This window comes from Gopherus flavomarginatus, chromosome 9 (assembly GCF_025201925.1).
Source record: "Gopherus flavomarginatus isolate rGopFla2 chromosome 9, rGopFla2.mat.asm, whole genome shotgun sequence".
NCBI classification, from domain to species: Eukaryota; Metazoa; Chordata; order Testudines; family Testudinidae; genus Gopherus; species Gopherus flavomarginatus.
This window is the reverse complement of record NC_066625.1, coordinates 27,575,401-27,594,435: the sequence shown is the minus strand read 5'-3', so window position 1 is coordinate 27,594,435 and position 19,035 is coordinate 27,575,401. Positions and strand designations below refer to the sequence as shown.

The following is a 19,035-nucleotide window of genomic DNA, read 5'->3' as shown; positions in this document are numbered from 1 at the left end:
AGAGTTGAAAATGCTGTTGAAACTGGTTCAGTAAAAATGGTTTACACTGCCTGGAGCCTGGTCTACACCAGAACTTCAACTGGGTATAACATTGTTTTAGCTGAACTGTTATAAAACCAGATACAGTTTGGTGGAAAGTTTCCCTAATGTTGACCAGCCTTCTGTGGGTTAAGTTCATGATACATCTGAACTTTTAATAAAAAGCCATTTTTGAGTTATTTGAGCGATTTAAAAACAGTCTCCTGAAAAATGCTTTGCTTGTTCAAAACACTGTTTAGAAAAATATTCATCTCAAAAACAGCAAGAATTGATTTTTCCAGCTATAAAATAATGAAACAAACCCCTTAGTACTGTGCAGAAACTCAAGAAATTTTAGCCCAAAGAGCAGGATTTTTCTTAGAAAAAAAACTATAACAACCTGAACAGAGGGTTTTATAATGGAAATGCTTTCTTAATCATAGGTTGCATGTGAAGATATGCAGGAGGACAGGTATGAACTTGGCATGGTTTTTGGCATTGAAAATAATGTTCTCATCATACCACATGATCCTCTTGGAGTCCAAGAAATAGTTCAGAATTAGGTTGGGATGTGGCTAGGCAAAATGTATGCATCAGTGACATCTGTTGGAATAGACTAGCTAAACTATTACTGATCAGACCACACTACTTCCTGCCCTACCATGACACTGGCAGCCTGGTTAGCTAAGTTTTCTTGTGGCCACTGATCTATCTTATGGACCTTCTGGTGAACCCTCTGATGGGAGTCTCAGAGCATATAGAATATCCCCTAAAAATTCTTAGCCTAATTGAGTCCCATTCCTGGGTCTGTTTGCCTGCCCGTGGACCTAAGTGGTTGGACTCAGTGGAGGTTGTGCAGCTATACTGAAAAAAGAACATGAGACACTCTATATGGATTTAATCAGGCTGCAACTTTATTATTAGATGTCTGGAACTACCTGGCAGATAAAAGTGTACAGTGCAGGTAACTCCATGTTCATTTAGATAACTACTCGGGGTTTCCACCAGCTCTCCTTCATTTTCCATCCATCTCCCCCAGCCAACCCATGGCTTGGATGTTACCATCCACGCCCCCTTGTAGGAGAGTTAATGTTGGGCTATAAGGAAGGGGTGTTGGTTCCCTGCCAAACAATCATTGGACTTCCAAACCCCCTCCTTCTCTGTTCTATTCCTATAGCCAGGATCTCCTTTTAAAGTCCTTTACCAAGCTCTATATCTGGTCACTGGATGCCTTTCCTATGGAGTACCTGGCACTGGATATCTGCCACAAGGAGGTGCCAGCAATTAGCTTGGTTACCTCTCCCACCCAGTTGAGTTCCTAGACATCTCCCAGTGGCCTTTTTTATAGTGGCCAAGAACATGTCAGCCTCCACGTCTGACAGGTGAACCCCATCCCCGCAAAAGTACTTGGTTGCACCTTGCACTATGCCAGGATCATTGAGGACACCAGCAGCTGGGTTGCCAATGACCATGAACCAAAGCACCTGCCCTTCTGAGATGGGACATGTTGGTGACCAGCATTACATATCCTGAAATTGGAAGAACTCATTAAAACTTCCTTCATAGCTCAGCCATGTGCCCGGAGTCAAAGATCTCTGTGCCACTGACAACATCCTACACCCAGGCTCTGTAGCATTAGCAGCATCCGCTCAGGTTCATCACTAGCTTGTGGTGCAAGCCCCCGAAATCTGTCAAACTGAAAATGAGACAAGGCATCTGCTATGCCATTATCCACCCCGGACAAGTGCTTTGAAGAAAAACAAATGTTAAGGCTTAAACTTTGTAGCGCAAATGCCCTCACTACCTTCATGACCCTGTGTGATCTAGAAGTTTGGCAACTGATAACACGTACCACTGCCATGTTGTTGCACCAGAAGCACACCTTTCCAACTCAGGTTCCTAAATAAGCACTGCAACTAAAATGGGAAAAAATTCCAGGAAAATCATATCACACACTACCCCATTTTGTGTCCAGATAGCAGGCCATTTCTGGGCATGTCACCTGCCTTGGTAAAACAGCTCAAAGCCTCTTGAAACATCCAAATGGATTTTCAAACCCATTTCTAATAACCATTCCTCCCTCCAAAACAATACCTCATTAAATTGACTAAAAAACTGTTCCCACACCTTAAGTCTTCTTTCATCTCTCTGGTAACTGGTATATAATGATGTGACGTTGCTATTCCTGCTGTTGCCACTGCAAGCCGCACTGCCCCAGGGCAACAACCCTGCAGGCAAAATTCAGGTATCCCATAGTATACTGCAGGTCTCGTAGTGTGAGTTTCTTGGCTCCTACAGTTCTCCTGAGCAATCCCAATAGCTCCCAAAGCTTATACAAAGGGAGCCACGATATGCACGCCCTTGTGACCAGCTTGATCCTTAGGTAGGTCAGTGTAGTGGAAGGGCCCTCTGCCCATGGACCTCAGTGGTTGGACTCAACAGAGGTTATCTCCTTATGATGTAGTGTGCTCCCCAATAGTCATTTGCTTTCTGTGTGCAAATGTGGTAGTTGCCCAGATGAAAGAGAGACAAAAAATGCAGACTTCTGGTTGCTGTATATGAAAAACTGGCAGCAAATTCACTGAAAGTGGAAGAAAGTGCAGCATTAAAATAAACCTTTGCGTGAATGTACTATTTTTTTTATGTCCAATACTTGCACAGTATTTTTCAAAGAACTGTTTTACACAGAAAAGATATATTGAGAGCTATTTTTAGAATCTGCTTTCTTATAAAAAGAAATAGAAAATCAAGGCACCTTTATTAGGTTCTACTAGGATTTAGTGTTCTGGAGGAAATGTGGGATTTTATTCCATTGGGATTTTGTAAATTGCCTCCAATACACTGAAGTTTTCCCCCAGGAATTTACTGTAAAATAATTAAATATTCTCTTATATATGTTTTTTGCAATTTAAGTAGTTTTAATGTCAAAAGGGGACACTTCAAGAATCTTGAGCCCTCATTTGAGTTAATCCTAATAAAACTGTAATATCTGTCAAAGGAAATCTAGTAATAATAACTTGGATACTTTACTTAAATTTATATGTTAGCTGAAATGCTAAACTTTAAAAATAAAATTAGATAAGTGCAATTTAGTAACATAAATGAAGCAGGCACCTTCTTTTTTTTTAAGAGAAATGTAGCAATGTAAATAAATCCATATAGTTGTACAAAGTGAAAACAAGAGTCTTCATCTATATGAGTGCTGCTAACAGTGATAAAAAAATATTTAATCATGGACAGCTTAGAAGAGGTAAGGTGTTGACTGGAAAACCTTTGATATTCTCGATAAAAACAGAATCAAGGTAGTTTAGACATTATAGATAGGAGAGCTAATAGGTTATATAGGATGGGATCTAAATATCAAAATTTTGTAGAAGAAAAAGGGATAATTTCATGATTATGAATATTTTAATTTTAAAAAGTAAATCTTCTGTCTTGTATTTCTAATACTAGCTAAGGTTATTAAGGCTGAAATAATTTTAATATGTAATACAGTTTCCTGTGTGTATGTTCATTTATTTTTTGCATTTTGCTCACTTTGGACAAGATGAAAAGATGAATCAATTTCATTTTTCATTATCGTTTTAGGCAATTTTGTTTTCAGGTTCTTGCATTAGCACAATATTGCAATAGCCAAGTTGCAAACGCCAATTTGACACATCCATATTCAAGAGAGCACTTAAGTACATGTGTAAATCCAATTGACTTAAGTGCCACCCTAAATAGGGATACTTTGCTTAATTGTAGCCCTCTGTGGGAATATTTATTTGTTTAAAAACAGTTTACACTTGTTTTGTTTGTTCGTTTTTAATTCATTTTAGATTTTATATTTTAGTTGGTCTTTGTTTTTATAAGCTTGTTTTTACAAAATCTAAGTTGGGGCCCAAATTTGACTTTATCCCATCCCTTTAAGACTTGTGATTGGTGAATCACAAAAGGCAAGGATGGGCAATTCTGACAAATATATGAAAGTTGTGTTACTTAACTGAGTCCCATGAGCTGGGAAAGTTACAATGACAATAGGTTCTCTCATGAGATTTCCAGTGCTTCCTGGTTTTTGCTAAGTTGACTATACCACAAGGATTGGTTTTTTTTCTCACAGTATTCCAAGTATTTCTGCTTCCTATCATAGCTGGAACCAATAATTAGAGGCGGTTAGTAGTTAAAAAAAATAAGTTTAAAAAAAGGATTTGGTCTGGTCATGACTTTAGGTTTGGAATACCTCTTCATTGTTCAGGGGTATCCAAATTCTACATAGGAAACCTATCTAGAATTTTCTTTTAGTGGGAATTAATCCATAATAATTAGATTTAGCCTTTGAAAAGTCTGTCTACACAGGACACTGTCTGACACACACAACCTTGGCAGAGTTCCTCCTCTATCTGGACATTCCCCAGGCAGTTGTGATTAGGGACTACTTCATGGGGCCCCATGTGCGAGCTGGGACCCTGGGGTCAAACTGGCAAGCTCCTGGGATTAGTGCTGACCCCTCAGATCCCTCCATAGCTGACACCCTCCCCCGCTCCATGGCTTAAGCACTCTCTTCCAGAACTCCAGCCATGTGTGTGCTCTGGATTTACAGTTTTAACACTTGAGGGGTGCATAATAGTGAAAGCAAACAGACACTCAGGCTTTGCACAGGATTCTTAACACATTTTACTCTTTACTTAGCAGCACAAGAGAGACACTGCACTAGACAAAATAATAAACCCACCTGTATCCATTTTCCTTGTCTCTGTTTCCTCTGGAGAGTTGTGTGTGCTTAGGCAGAGTCCTCTGGTGTGCCCAGGAGCCATTTCTTCCGAATCATGGAGCCTTTCTAGGTCAGCTAGCTTTCTCTGATTTTTGCTGGTTCCTCAGTTAAACCATGAAAGCATGCCTGTGTCTTCTGCCCAAACTTCCAGTCTTGCTCTGCCAATATCAAGTTTCTTTGTTCTGCTGGTGGTGATTTTCCACTCTGTGCTTCACCAGCTCTCTGCAGAGAAATTTGGTCAAACTTTTTCCTTGCTCAGGTGAATTCCTTAGTATACCCATTATTCAGTCAGAGCATGATCATTAAGGTTAGTGACTCTTCATTGACCCTGGTCTGGAAGACCCTGTCAGCCAGTGGATTCCAGTTCATATAAAGGCTTCCATGATAAAATTACTCCATCAAAACAATTTCATGACATTCACCAGAATTGCTAAGTTTAAAGACAGGTTCCCCAATTTGTCACTCACTCTCTTGTCCAAAATTGGTCTTGTTGAACTCAGTGCGGTTGCATGGGTTATAAACCAATGCAGAAATTGGCCCAATGTATTTTAGTTTTTAAAGTGAATTCAGTTATTATGAAGGCACAGAATTCACAGTACTAAAAGCCTGAAGTATCTACAATATCTACAAAATTGATGTAGCACAGGCCATATGTCCTTGTGCTACTCCTATACTGGGCCTTGTTCCTGACATGGATTGATCCTTTCAGGAGGTGAAAGGATATTTTTCTTCATGTCTAATCAATATTCAGTCCCTCATATAAGATTGCCTGGCAGCAGGGCTGGTGCAACCATTTAGGTGGACTAGGCAGTTGCCTAGGGTGCCAAGATTTGGAGGCGCCAAAAAGCACCCCCAAATTTTTTTTAAGTGGTTGAGCGGCCGCTGCTGCTGGGATGGAGAGGGAGTCTGAGCTGCCGGCGGCATTGGCAGCGGGCAGCCCAGGGTGTCCCCTGGGTCAGTGCACCGCCGCGGCATCCAGCAGCCCAGGGTGTCCCCTGGGTCAGTGCGCCGCTGTGGCAACCAGCAGGCCAGGGGTCCCCTGGGTCAGCGCGCCATTGCCGGCAGCCCAGGGCTTCCTCTGGGTCAGCACCCCACAGGACCACCTGGGGAGGGCAAGAGAGGCAATTTGCCCCGGGCCCTGCAGGGGCCCCCACGAGAGTTTTTTGGGGCCCCTGGAGCGGGGTCCATCACTCACTCCTGGAGCCCTGGAAAACTCTCGCGGGGCCCGGGCCCCCAGAGCTACTTCTGCTCCCAGTCTTCGCCGGCGGGGGGTCCTTCCGCTGCAGGGCGGAAGGACCCTCCGCCGGTGAATTACTGCCAAAGCGGGACCCGCTGCCGACGTGCAGCCCAGTCTTCGGCGGTAATTTGGCGGCGTGGGGCCCTTCTGCTCCGGGACCAGTCGCCGAAGTGCTCCAGAGACCTGCGGCAGGGGCCCTCCGCCACCGAATTACCGCTGAACACAGCTGCACTTCGGCAGCTGGTCCTGCTGGGGCAGCAATTCGGCAGCGGGGGGGCCCTGTGGCAGGTCTCTGGAGCACTTCGGCGGCGGGTCCCGGAGCGGATGGGCCCTCCGCCGCCGAATTACCGCCGAAGCGGGAGTCCCCCGCCGTCAAAGACCCCAGGCCCCCGGAATCCTCTGGGCTGCCCTGGCGCGCCGCCGGCAACCCAGGGGATCCCCTGGGTCAGCGCGCTGCTGCCGGCAGCCGCCAGCCCAGGGGTTCCACCGCGCAGTCCTGCTTGGAGAGGACGCGGAGCAGAGGTGAGCTGGGGTGGGGAGGTACCGGAGGGCTCCTCGGGCCAGGGGGTAGGGAGCTGCCGCAGGGGGTGGGGAGCTGCCACGGGGGCAGGGGGCACACTTCAGGGCCGGGGGGGTGGGGAGCTGCTGCAGAGCTGGGGGGTGGGGGTGCAAGGTGGAAGTTTCGCCTAGGGCACGAAACTTCCTTGCACCGGCCCTGCCTGGCAGATCTAGAGGTAGGAATGTAGAACTAGGCAGAGCACTGACTCAGTTTTCCCCAAATCAAAAAATAAAATAAGAACCTAGCTGAATATTTGCCCAAAACAAAGTATTTGGTTAACTTTTTTCCATTAACCTTTTAGAATTTCTGCCCTTTGTGTACCTCTGCACTTCTTGGATCCAGCTGATATACTTGATATACCACTGCAAGAAGTTATTCTCATATATTTCTGACCCAGGCAATACCAAAAGTGCAGGAAACTTAATAAGAAGTAGTTATATTTTGTTCTCAGTCATGCCAGTGTCAATCCGAGTGAATCTTTGGAGTCAATGGAACTACTCTGAATTTACACTGGTATGACCGAGATCAAATCTGTTCCATAATTAGTACTTATGAGATTTTCAGCTTGATTTATCTGCTGTGTTTGTTCAAGCAGCCTCTCTTTTCAGGAAAGGTGGTGTGGGTGGTTGCATTGCCTAAGTTAAAAGAAGGGCTAATTAGGCAGCCTCTGCTTTAGAAATACAGGGGAAAGAGACTGAGAGAGAGCAGCTGCAATAAAGCACAGCAGCATAACTGCTTGAGGGGCCATCATGCACGGAATGCACACAGCCTGCACCAGCCTCCCAATATAAAAATGGATATTTATATTTTGGGGGAGGGGAAATCTGTGTTTTTATTTTCTAATATAAGATTTTAAGTGTTCATTGGAGCTCTTTCTGTTTTGAAGTCAAAGGGAAAAGGTGCCCCTGCTTCACTGTACTTCCACAGTGTTACAGCTTTATTTTCGTTTTGGGATAAAAATACAGGTTTAGTTTGAGTGTTCCAAAACCAAATACCTCTCTCTCTCTCTCTCTCGTAGGCAGGGTGCTGCTGTGCCAGGCAAACCAGGAGGGATCTCCCGTGTACAGTGCCCCCAGTTCACTAGTATACACATCCACAAGTAAGCCCGTGTTACGGCTCTATTTTTGTTTTGTGGCAAAAGCCAATAAATGTGAATTAAGCCCCTAGTAGTTGTTGTTAAGGTAAATGTGATATTTATAACATGTTTAAGTAATTCTACAGGTAATTCAGCAACTGATTCGTTATTTACATCATCACTATTGTAAATAGAAAATATTATACTATTCTACTATACTGGTCAAAACCTCTGTAGTGAAACTAATATTTGGAGTCCATTACTGTTGGACACACTAATATTTTTGACAAAGTAAAATGTTTTCTTTTTTTAATCTGAAATAAGCAAGAAATCACGAATCTTATGCCCTGCCACGACTTGTTTGTGTCAGGATTGGCCTTAGAAATGGAATCTTCCTTTCAGTTGTCTGGGGTGGGGTGAAAAGTATGTAAGCTACCGACAATAAAAGAGAGGCTGTGTGCAAATGGATACTGAATATATAAACAACTGGCCCAATAAAAATAGTTATGCATTGTGCTGTCCTCCATTTTTCTGCACATGCATCTGTAATGGAAATGTCTAGAAATCCTCTAAAATCCTGTACAGAAGTGGAAATAATTCTGACAATACTGTGTCTCGTGATGATGAAGATGATGATATCAGTTCTGAATATGATGTGGGTGAAAAAAGGACCTAATGAGAGCAGTAGTAGTAATATTGGTTATTTACATTGGTGCTACTACCAAAATGTTCAAGGAAAATAAAACCACCACCACCATCTAGTGAAATGAACCTTAAAATATCAAATGTATGATTACAAAGTCAACAGAGACTCCTGCTTGTTCTGGTAGACCAGATTTCTCTTTATCTGACTTGCCACAACATGGTGAGAAGTAGCATCTTCTGTATATTCCTCACTAGTGAGGTCTCCCTATGGAAGATGCTTAACCTTAGCTGTTTGGGGTCATTTTTGTTAGATGGTGTTCATTGCAAAAATGCAAATGGAGGAGTGACTATTCTGGACACCAATGCTGCAATGAGGCATCTTTACTATAATAAATCAAATGAAATGTTTAGCATTGCTTTTTTAAATTATATACTTATTTCAATGCTGATTGGCAGAATATCAAAGTTTTCTCTCAGAAAACAGTGATAGGTGGGGAGGGAAGTTATGTTGCTGCATCATCACAATTGTGCTGCTGTTTTGTCACTGGCAGTGAACAACACTATCACTATTGCTGCTGTTGCTACTACTACTACTACAGAAATGTGTACAGTACCCCCTAAGCAAGTCATAACCAATGAATGATAAAGTAATTTAGTGTATATGAAGTATTGCAAAATAGAGACAAATAGTCCAGAAATCATCTAAGCCCACTACGTTTATACTGGAAAATATCTAATGCTGTTGTTCCCAAGCAGAATTTTTTCCAACGATGTTATGCCTTGTGTTATGTTAGAGATGTGAAAGATCTACAATGTCAACTACTCTGTTTCCCTGGTATTAGAAGATTATCCTCTTCAGTAGATTGCTAGTGTTTTATCCCATTTTGTTTTAAATGTCCCAAGCAATTGGGCCACATTCATCAGGGAACTATCCACTACCTAATTCATCTCACTGTTAGAAGTTTTCCTGCGATTCTTTCCTGATATTCCCTTTCTTAATTTTACTCCCAAGACTTCAACATATTCCACCCTAAATAAATACTCTCTGTGCTTGGTATTTATATCTTTCAGATATTTGCAGTGTTACTAAATCCTAAATTAGTTATTGCATGGCCAAACTAAGCTCCATTTTTAGCTCTCAAAATTAAATATCTCCAAATTAACTCACTCAGGAGAGATGTGTCTTGGAAAGATGGTATACTAACAAACTCCCCCTTGTTTTCAATTCGGTTAGATAAGCAAGATACCAGACCTTTCCCACTTTCCTCCCACTGGCCAGTCTTCAACATAAACCTTCAGAAAAGAGATTGCAACTAATCATTTCAGTACAAATCACTATTATTTTTCTGAATCTCCATGCCTGCATGTCACCATATTTGCTTCCCTTTTAGTAGTATTGACAGAACATAGTTTTCCTTACTGGATTATAATTGCAGTGCTGTTAAAATTATATTATTTTAATTACTATTGTTGTTGCAGTACTTGAAATTTGTTGCTTATTTCTGGTAAGCTTTTCTAATAAGGAGAAATAACACACCTTCATTTGTATTGGGTCCTATATTAAAAAAATAAAATATGTAAGATGTAAATTTAATCTCCAGTACATTACTTTAATGTGTATTTATTCTGGTCAGCAACTCCTGTCCTTCTAATCTGGTCCAAATCTATAAAATACTTTCCTGAAAAGAGAACAGACACATCAGTGTTAACCTTAAAGAGGCTAACAATTATATTTCTGTCATTCTATGTAGACAGCAGCATTACAATCCTCATCTTTCAATAATCTTTAAGACTTGTGATTTGATCACCTTGTGCTGCTGTTCGTTACTATTCTTATAAATGGGTAATATTTCAGGATAAATTACAATGATTTTATCCCCCTTAAAATAGTGGAAGTTGAAACTTTGTTATTATATTAAACACTGAAGGGGGACAATCATCTGAGATTTTCAAAGATGCCCTGGAGAATTGGACATGGTTAATTTTAGTGGAAGTTGGGAATCCATATCCTTTGGGCACTTTGGAAAATCTCAGGTTCCATCTCTAGAAATGTTGTTGTCTTTAAATTTGCCTTTTTAAATTTAAACCTACTTATTTACCTTTGCATTTAGCTATCACAAAAGACTGAAAAGAAAAATGATGGTGAAATGCCTTTCTCTGAATTTGGTTACATTTATTCTCCATTTGGTCACTTTGTGAGCTAGCTTGTAGCAAGAGGCAGTACTTCTTAGGCTGTCTCTGGAGCAGTCCCACAGGGAAGAGTGAGACTTTTGAGTCACATTCTCCTTCCTAGTGTGCCCAATGCTCCCAGGAAGCATCCTTCCAATGATGTAACTACACTGATGGGTGTAAAGGGGGAAAGAATCCAGGCTCTGCCTTCCCTAACCATTCCTGTCCACTTGTGCAACGTACTGCAAATCAGTCTGCAGAACCCGCTTCTCCTGCGCACAGGAAGTGATGTTTAGCACAACTGCAGAAAGGAATAAAAGGGGGGTACCTTATAGCTCCTTTACTCCTATAGGTTTGAGTACAGGATGGGCCTAAAGCTAGATCTTTTTTAGAGCATATAATCATGAAGTGAATAATTTGTAATAGAAATAACACACATCCATATCCTAATTTGATCATGTATGCAAACAAAATGGAATCTGGCCCTATCTCCTCTGCTGGAGATTCCCCCAGCATAGGAGAATCCCTGTCAGGAGTACAGTTATCATAGTTGGCTTCTACACTACCCTCCAATACCAACCCAGCACAGGACGTGAGTAAGGGGCAAGAGGAGAAGTAGCCTGAGTGCAGCCATGGAGGATCCCTTGCCATGATTAGAGCAATCAAAAGATTGCTGCAGCCTAGACTGAGACCAAGCAGAGAATCAGGGAACCATATTGAGCTTCTCTGTGGTGCACAGCCTCGTGGCAGCCCTGACAGGAACTTGGTGCAGCAGAGAATTTGGCCCTTTGTGACTAATACATTTGAGTCCCTCTTCCTCTCACTCCTCCTCATTTCAGAAAATTAGTGTTTCTGGAAGAGACTTTCATCTCCTTAAAAAGCTTCTACATAATGGAAAATGAGATACAGAAGCTGGAGTCTCTCTTTAATTGCCAAATACTAGAGCTGCTCAACAAGTGGAACTGCCTCAAGTTTGGACCCTAGGAGAGTATCTGATCTTTTGATAACACTGTTGAAAAAAGTGCCTAAGGTAGCCTGTAATTGACAGCTGTGTTATTTATTCCTCACAGACTCTACTTTTAGAACTGGGCAAATACTGTAAAAAAAAACAAACAACAAATATTCATTTGAATTATAAATGAATTCACGCTTCTCTTCCCCATTATTTCTAATGAGGAAGCTGCTCCATTAGCCCTATTGCTAAAACAGATTTATATTATGTTTAAATTGTGAAAAAATATATTGGATATTTTTTGCCCTTGTGTAACCCTCAAGTTAGTGGAGGATGATTCTAAAAAGCTCAAAATTGTCCTAATGCAGGATAAGATCTAGTCAAGTATATGCACATGCACAGACACACACCCTAAAAGTGAAGGCTCCAATTTTATCCTATATACTTTGATATTTTAAACATAAAAGTAATACGTTAAAAAAAGAAATTGCCACTATATTCACTTAGTTAAAATGCATGTAGTTTCCTTGAGTTAAAGCATAATCATCATGATTATGCATCAGCATTAAGAGCTCAACAGCCGTCGCCAAATAAAAGGGACAACGACAATCCCAATCCATAGTTACAAATTCCAGAAGCTACCTTTAACTGCATGCAGATATGGCTGATATATCATCCTGTGCAACTACCTATCTATCACAGGGAATGAAGGTACTAAGCACCATTGTTTCTGGAGCAAGTCCAGCATCCCTTCATTGGAGTTGGTGAACTTTCCACCATATCTATGACCCTTCCACAATTGAATGAAAGAAATCTCTGGTATTATTGATGACTTTCACAGATTTTTTGTGTGTGTGTTCTTTGCACAGATCATAGAAATGAGGTAGTCAGTACACAAGATACGGAAGTGTTAAAATGTTTGTTCAAGACAAGGAACTGCATATTGCAAGTGCTCAGTCTTTAGTACAGGTTTCACTGTGTAGTGAATGCAATAGAATAAATTGCACATTGAAGCCAAAACACAGGAGAGAGAGTGGGAAAACAGTCAGTCTACAGAAAGGAGCAGCAGCTACCAACAGGAAACATTTGTACTCCAGGGAGCAGCCAACTGACATAACCCCTGCATTTACTAAAATTGGCCTGTTAGCTGGGTTGCTGTAGCAAAGATCCCATCCGATAACAAGGGGTGGGATTTTTGAAAGAGCTCAGAGTTGGCCAAACTCTACTCCCATGGAAGACAATCGGAGATAAGTCATTGACTTCAAAGGAAGCAAAGTTGGACCAAAGCTGAGTGCTTTTAAAAATCCAACCCAAAAGCTATAAAGCATTAAGCTTTATATTAGTTTCATGTGCATACATAGGAATATCTGGCCAAATTGTGCTCTTTGATTTGAATGTGCAGTTCTTGTATTTTCAGCAGGAGCTCTGTACATGCACCAGAGGAGAGTTAGGACTGAAGAGATGGTATATACCACATACCTGGATCTGTAGCCACTGAATACCAGACATCCTCTATATTTATCATATGAATGGTAAATACTATATGCTCTTACCTAGAGTGTGTATTTAGGAATACCAGGAGCTCCCTTCCACTTGTTTTGCACTCCAATAAGATAGTTTTGCCATTGACTTCAATGAGAGCAGAACTGGGGACACTATCTCTGTTATATAACATATACTGAATATTGAAATTTTTTCATCATCTATAAACAAGCTTAAGGGCTCCAAAACGCACATGCCAATTTTAATTTTTGATTAAAAAAATCTTTAACAAAGTGACAGACTTAAAAGAAGCAAAATGTTATCAAAATGCAAAAATAATCTATTCATTTATTCTATTTTATCATACTCAAGGGCATTTGAAGTTGGCAGCATATTTTTTAATTGATACATTGATTGCAGTTTTGTGTGGAGTTGTGTAGTGGAATTCAGCAAAAATGATTTAGGTGGTACAAATGCTTATAAATCAGACCCACATTGTTCTTGTTCTTTACGTAATTGTCTGATAACTTCCATCAGTTTCTGTAATTAAACTAATGGTCTAAATGAATTTCCAGATCACTAGTTATTCATTCCAATATAGAAAATGTCATTACATTGAGTTCAATTAATAGAAAGAAAGTTTACAGCCCATTGTGTCACTAAAATGGGATTCTTCTATTTTAGCTGTTTTAATTATGAAAATTATTTTTTTCCTCAGTTTATTTTCCCCATTTGTGGACTACTTCATTGTTCATTCTTTGTTCGGAATAAAATAAACAGTGTTTAATATTTAATATTAAAACCTTTAGTGCCCAAAACTCTTAAAGTCCCTGTTCTTAATATAAATATAGATGGTGTTTTTTCAAATTTGTACCTTGTTAGCTTTTTTAAAAAAAAGCAAAATTCAGTCAATGCCAAACCTACAATCCCATGATATGCCCCAAAACATCTTATTTGTCTTGATCCTTCTTTCACAGAAATACATATGACAGATAAGCAGTCACCAGAGGATACTTTTGTTTTGTGTCAGACAGATATTAAAACAATAAACTATGTTGCCCTGGGATTTTAGCTTACAAGAAGCCAGAAAACAGCAAGGCAAAGATGAGATGTTTTTGAAAGGTGGGAAGGTGGTTGTTTCAAGAAATTCCCCGGAAACCTTTGGTCCTATGATATTGTTGACAGGAGATATTTTTAATGCTTAGTTTTCTTAAGTGGATTTTGAAAATGCCTTCCACTACTTTAAAATCTGTCTTGGTACATTATTCTAAGTTATTCATCAGATTTCGGTAGAGGGAGAAAATCCTAAATTAAAGTCTAAAATATAAATCAGGTTATAAAAAGCTTCAGTACTGGTGATTTTGTTTTGTTTTTGCATTACTCTATTAAAGTGATGTACCATGTCTTTTCTAGAAACATTTTTGTTACATTATGTATATCTATCTATCTATCTATCTTTTCTTCACAGAGGCTTTATTGTGAATAGTAAGTGGAGGATAATTAAAACTGGAAACCTCAGGATCCCTGTTGATGCACATGGAACAAATGTGGGGAATTCCCATTAGTACTAAGGGGAGCTGCATGCATAAATCCCATGTGCATGAATGAGAGATTAGCCCCTTTAACTGTAAAGTAAAATTGAACATTAAATGAAACACAGATATATCCCAAATCACCAGGCCGTGTCATTCACTCGGCACGGAAATAAAATTTAACTAACTTTAAAAGAATATTGATTTTGTGAAATCTTCTTGATATTTCCTGCATCTCTGAAGATACCCCAGAATGATGCATTCTGTGGCATCTCTGTTACCGTGGGTTGCAGTAGGACCACGGGTATTTATAATGTCTGCTGGCATATCTTCCACGACTCAGGAAATACCAAGAAGATTTCACAGGGTTGGGAAAGTCTGAAGAAATTTTAAAAAAGGTAATTTTAAATGTATTTCATGTATGTATGGAATGTATGGAGACATTCCATGCAGAAATTTGGCCTTAACTCAGTTTTCATGTTTTCTTTGCCATTCACATGTAATTACATAATAGTGTACATTGTGATGATGGTGGCATTCCTCTGAGACTTCAAGATTGTTTGGCTTTTGTACTATTGAAGATAATGATCTGTGTATTTGTACTGTTTCTGTTTAAGACATAATTGGTCAAATTCAGCCCAAACTGACTTCATTGGAATGACACCATGAATGTCCCACTCTATCTGACATGGTTTTCAGTTGGGAAGAGACTTTCAGTAAGTAGTTGTGGACTGGTGTGTAGATCAAAAAGGATTTAAAGTGGAGCATTATGTAATTATGTGTCTACTTTTACCACCTAAAAGCTAAATTAAAACTGTTTCATGTTCTGATAAAGTAATAAATTATAGCAAGTCACAATCTAATTTAATAGATACGGTAGTACAGCACTGTATTTTCAGCTGTGTGTTTTTGTTTGCCTTGTATTGCTCATTCAAACAACAAAAAGAACCTTTGCACATAACTTCTGCAGACCTGCCAAGTTAAACACTATAGGATTGAGATTCATTCTCCCTTGCTAAATGAAATGTACAAAAATCCTGCCCATAGGGAATTGTCAATACATTTTAGTAGGCAGATCACAAACATCAGTTCCACAGTGCCAAAACCTCATTACTGCACATTTAGGAACTAAGGAATCTTTGATGTGTCTCTTGAATTAATTCATTGCATTTATTTATGGCTTGAAAAAATCATCTGGTGGTAACCAGGAATAATGTGAAAAGAACTTAATTCATTGCATGGGTCATACAGTAAAATGTTTCATACTGAGTAAATATGAAAATAAAAATGAAAATGTTTAAACATTGAAAATGTTTGAATAATTCCCTTGTATGATCTGATTCTGTAAATCAAACACTTTAATCAATTTCAAGTTTCCCAAATTGTTATATATTTTCCTACGTTTTACATTACATTCACCTGTCACACTTTAACATTTGCAGACAGAAATGTTAGAATTAATCTCTCTTTCAGAATAAGGGTGTCTTAGATATAAAAGTGGTTTTGAATGTGGTTTGGCCAATGCTTCAGACCCAGGGGCAGATCCTGACCTAAGTTGCACTATAGTGAATCCAAAGTAACACCACGGATATCCAGATACACCTCTACTCTGGTATAACACGATCCTATATAACACGGGTTCGCATACAACATGGTAAAGCTCAGACACGTTGCTCTGAGCAGCGTGTTAAGGGGACCGGGCTGGGCCGGGGCCGAGGGGTTGGATAAGGGGCAGAGGATCTCGGGGGCGGTCAGGGGCTCCCCCACCCCAGGGTCTAGGAGTCAGGAGCTGGGGAGTCAATTTTGGGGGCCCCGCAGTCCCAGAGTGGCCTGGGGGATTATCAGGAGGCCGAGAGCAGCCTGCTCCACTTCCCTCACCCCGACCCCTGCTGTGTCGCTCGGGGGATGAGGCTTGGAGGAAGGGACACCCCCTGCACTCACCAGCAGCGGCGGAAGCGGAGCAGGCTGGCTCCAGCCCACTCCACTCCACCAGCTCCCAGCCGTGGCACTCTGCTTCCCTCCGCAGGTGAGTGGGGGACCCTTCCCCAACCCCCCAGCAATACGGCTGGGCTTGGGGCTGGGGCTGGGGCTGAGGCAGGGGCAAGGAAAGTGGAGCGGGTTGGGGCTGCATCACTGTGCTTCCCGCCACAGGTTTGTGCGGCGGGTGTCGTTTCCCCAACCTACCTGCACTCACAGGCAGTGGGAAGTGGAGCAGCCCGGCCCCAGTCCACTCTACTCTTCCAGCTTCCAGCTGCAGCTCTCCGCTTCCAACCGCAGGTGAGTATGGAGGGCATCCTTCCCCAACCTCCCCGCACTCACCAGCAGCTGGGAGCTGGCAGAGTGGAGCAGGTTGGGGCTGGGCTGCTCAGCTTCCTGCTGCTGCTCTCAGGGCAGGGGATGTGGATAAGGGTCGGAGCAGACAGGGAGCGGGGGGTTGGGTAGGGGATGGGGTTCTGGGGGTGATTAGGGACAGGGGTCTCTGGAGGGGGCGGTCAGGGAACAAGGAGCACGGGGGCCAAAGCAAGTTCGATGTAACGCGGTCTCACCTATAACGCAGTGAGATTTTTTGTCTCCCGAGAACCTCGTTATATCGGGATAAAGGTGTATATTATTTATAAAAACAACATAAAACTTATTAAATGGAAAGAAAAGAATATCCTACTAAATGTGTACAGTCTAGGTTTGGGTATTAATCATTTCTAATCTCTGAAAACCTGAATTTTGAGGGCTTGATTCATACATGCTGGATCAGAGGTTGCATATTGCACCTACCTCCCCCAAGAGGGACCGTTGTACCCCAGAACATGGTTCCAGCCCTTGGGGAGGGCAAATGGTGTTTGCATTACTACTTGTTGGCACTATACAAACAGTGTGCTTGGCACTTTACAAAGAACCCAGAACAAAGAAAGATCTTTCTGCCCCAAAGATCTTATGGTTTAAATAGGCAACAGAAATAGACACCAGAGGCACTGAGATGAGGCAGGATGGGAAATGATGAAACCAACTGGTTTGACCAGGTGAAGTTCTGCACACCTTCTTAGTGGTTGCACCTTTTTTGTTTGGATTTTTTTTCTGTCTTAAAGGAGTAGAGATTTTCAGTCGTCAAGTGAGAACAGTTGCCTGAGGAGAGGACTAAGAAGGAAAGGTGTTGTGGAAGAAGTGAGTTTTGAGGAGAGGGGTGAAGGCATGGCAGACTGAGGCAGGAGGGGGGGAGTATCTTTCTTATGGGTTTGATTTCTGTTCCGTTTCTTCTTATGGTGAGAAGTTTTATTGCAGATAAATGTAAGATATGTCTATTAAAAGAATCAACAGGTGAGAGGAATAAATAATTACAATAAAAATCATGGTTAGAATATTAAATACAGTTAAATTTCTTTGCAAATTTAGAGCCAAGTAATGTAACCATATCTTTTTGAAACTTGATTGTCCGCTCTCATAGGTTATTTGCATTCCTAGTTAGAGAATTCTTCACTTACAGGACCTTACAGGCTAGTCTTTTCATACTAGCTTTACATAGTGGTAACTGTGATAGAGCTGCTACAGATTTACACTGGAGAAAAGCATGCTATGTACAATTTGGATCCCTGCCTATGATGATAAAATCTTCTGCTTTGTATTGCCTCTTTGTTTACCATAACAAGGGAGTTTACACCATTGTGCTGTGTGTTGAGTCTCCGGAGGCTATAAATGCATGTTTACATTTTCGTTTGAGAAATCACTCAGCTCAGCTCATACCATTGTGAAGAATATTTTGCAGAGTGCTGTACTTTGATTTCTAAAATCATAATTCTTTGTAATGGCAAAAGGATCCTTAGATTCTCTTGTTCCAGAGTAGTAGCCATGTTCGTCTGTATCAGCAAAAAGAATGAGGAGTAATTGTGGCACCTTAGAGACTAACAAGTTTATTTGGGTGTAAGCTTTCGTGGGCTAAAACCCACTTCATCAGATGCATGCAGTGGAAAATACAGTAGGAAGATACATTATATATACAGAGAACATGAATAAATGGGTGTTGCCATACCAACTCCAACCAGACTAATCAAGGTGAGCTATCATCAGCAGGAGAAAAAAAACTTTGGTGGTGATAATCAGGATGGCCCATTTCAAACAGTTGACAAGAAGGTGTGAGTAACAGTAGGGGGGAAATTAGCATGGGGAAATATTTTTTACTTTGTGTAATGACCCATCCACTCCCAGTCCTTATTCAAGCCTAATTTAATGATGTCCAGTTTGCAAATTATTTCCAGTTCTGCAGTTTCTCGTTGGAGTCTCTTTCTGAAGAGTATTTTTTGTTGTGGTTGAAGAATTGTGACTTTTAGATCTGTAATTGAGTGACCGGGAGGCTGAAGTGTGATTGGTACAGTGGCAACTTCGTTTTTTTGTGAAGTTCAGTGTAGAAGATACATTGGAGGAAGCTGTCATATCAGATAATGAGGAAAATCCTTACTCAGGTGCAGAGCCTGAATGACCAGAACATGTATATAAATGTGAACAGGATTTGGCAGTTTGTCTCTTATAAATTTACAAAATGTTAAAGATCTTTGTGACCCCTGCATTTTCTGCATGCCAGCTAATTTAAGCAGTGCTTGAAGTTAAAGGAAACCCTTTTCTGT

The 19,035-nt window shown here is 41.0% G+C and overlaps 1 protein-coding gene across 13 annotated transcripts in view; it reads left to right on the top strand.

The window, feature by feature from the left end:
- RBFOX1 (RNA binding fox-1 homolog 1) overlaps positions 1 to 19,035 on the top strand; it is a 2,697,109-nt gene that overhangs the window by 2,583,802 nt on the left and 94,272 nt on the right. For 11 of the 13 annotated variants that reach the window (XM_050966438.1, XM_050966437.1, XM_050966432.1 and 8 more), the window contains one exon: positions 7,586 to 7,666. The exons of the other annotated variants lie outside the window; for them this stretch is intronic. In XM_050966438.1, coding sequence (XP_050822395.1) covers positions 7,586 to 7,666 — 81 coding nt within the window. The remainder of the gene's footprint in view (positions 1 to 7,585; positions 7,667 to 19,035) is intronic. 13 annotated transcript variants of the gene reach the window in all.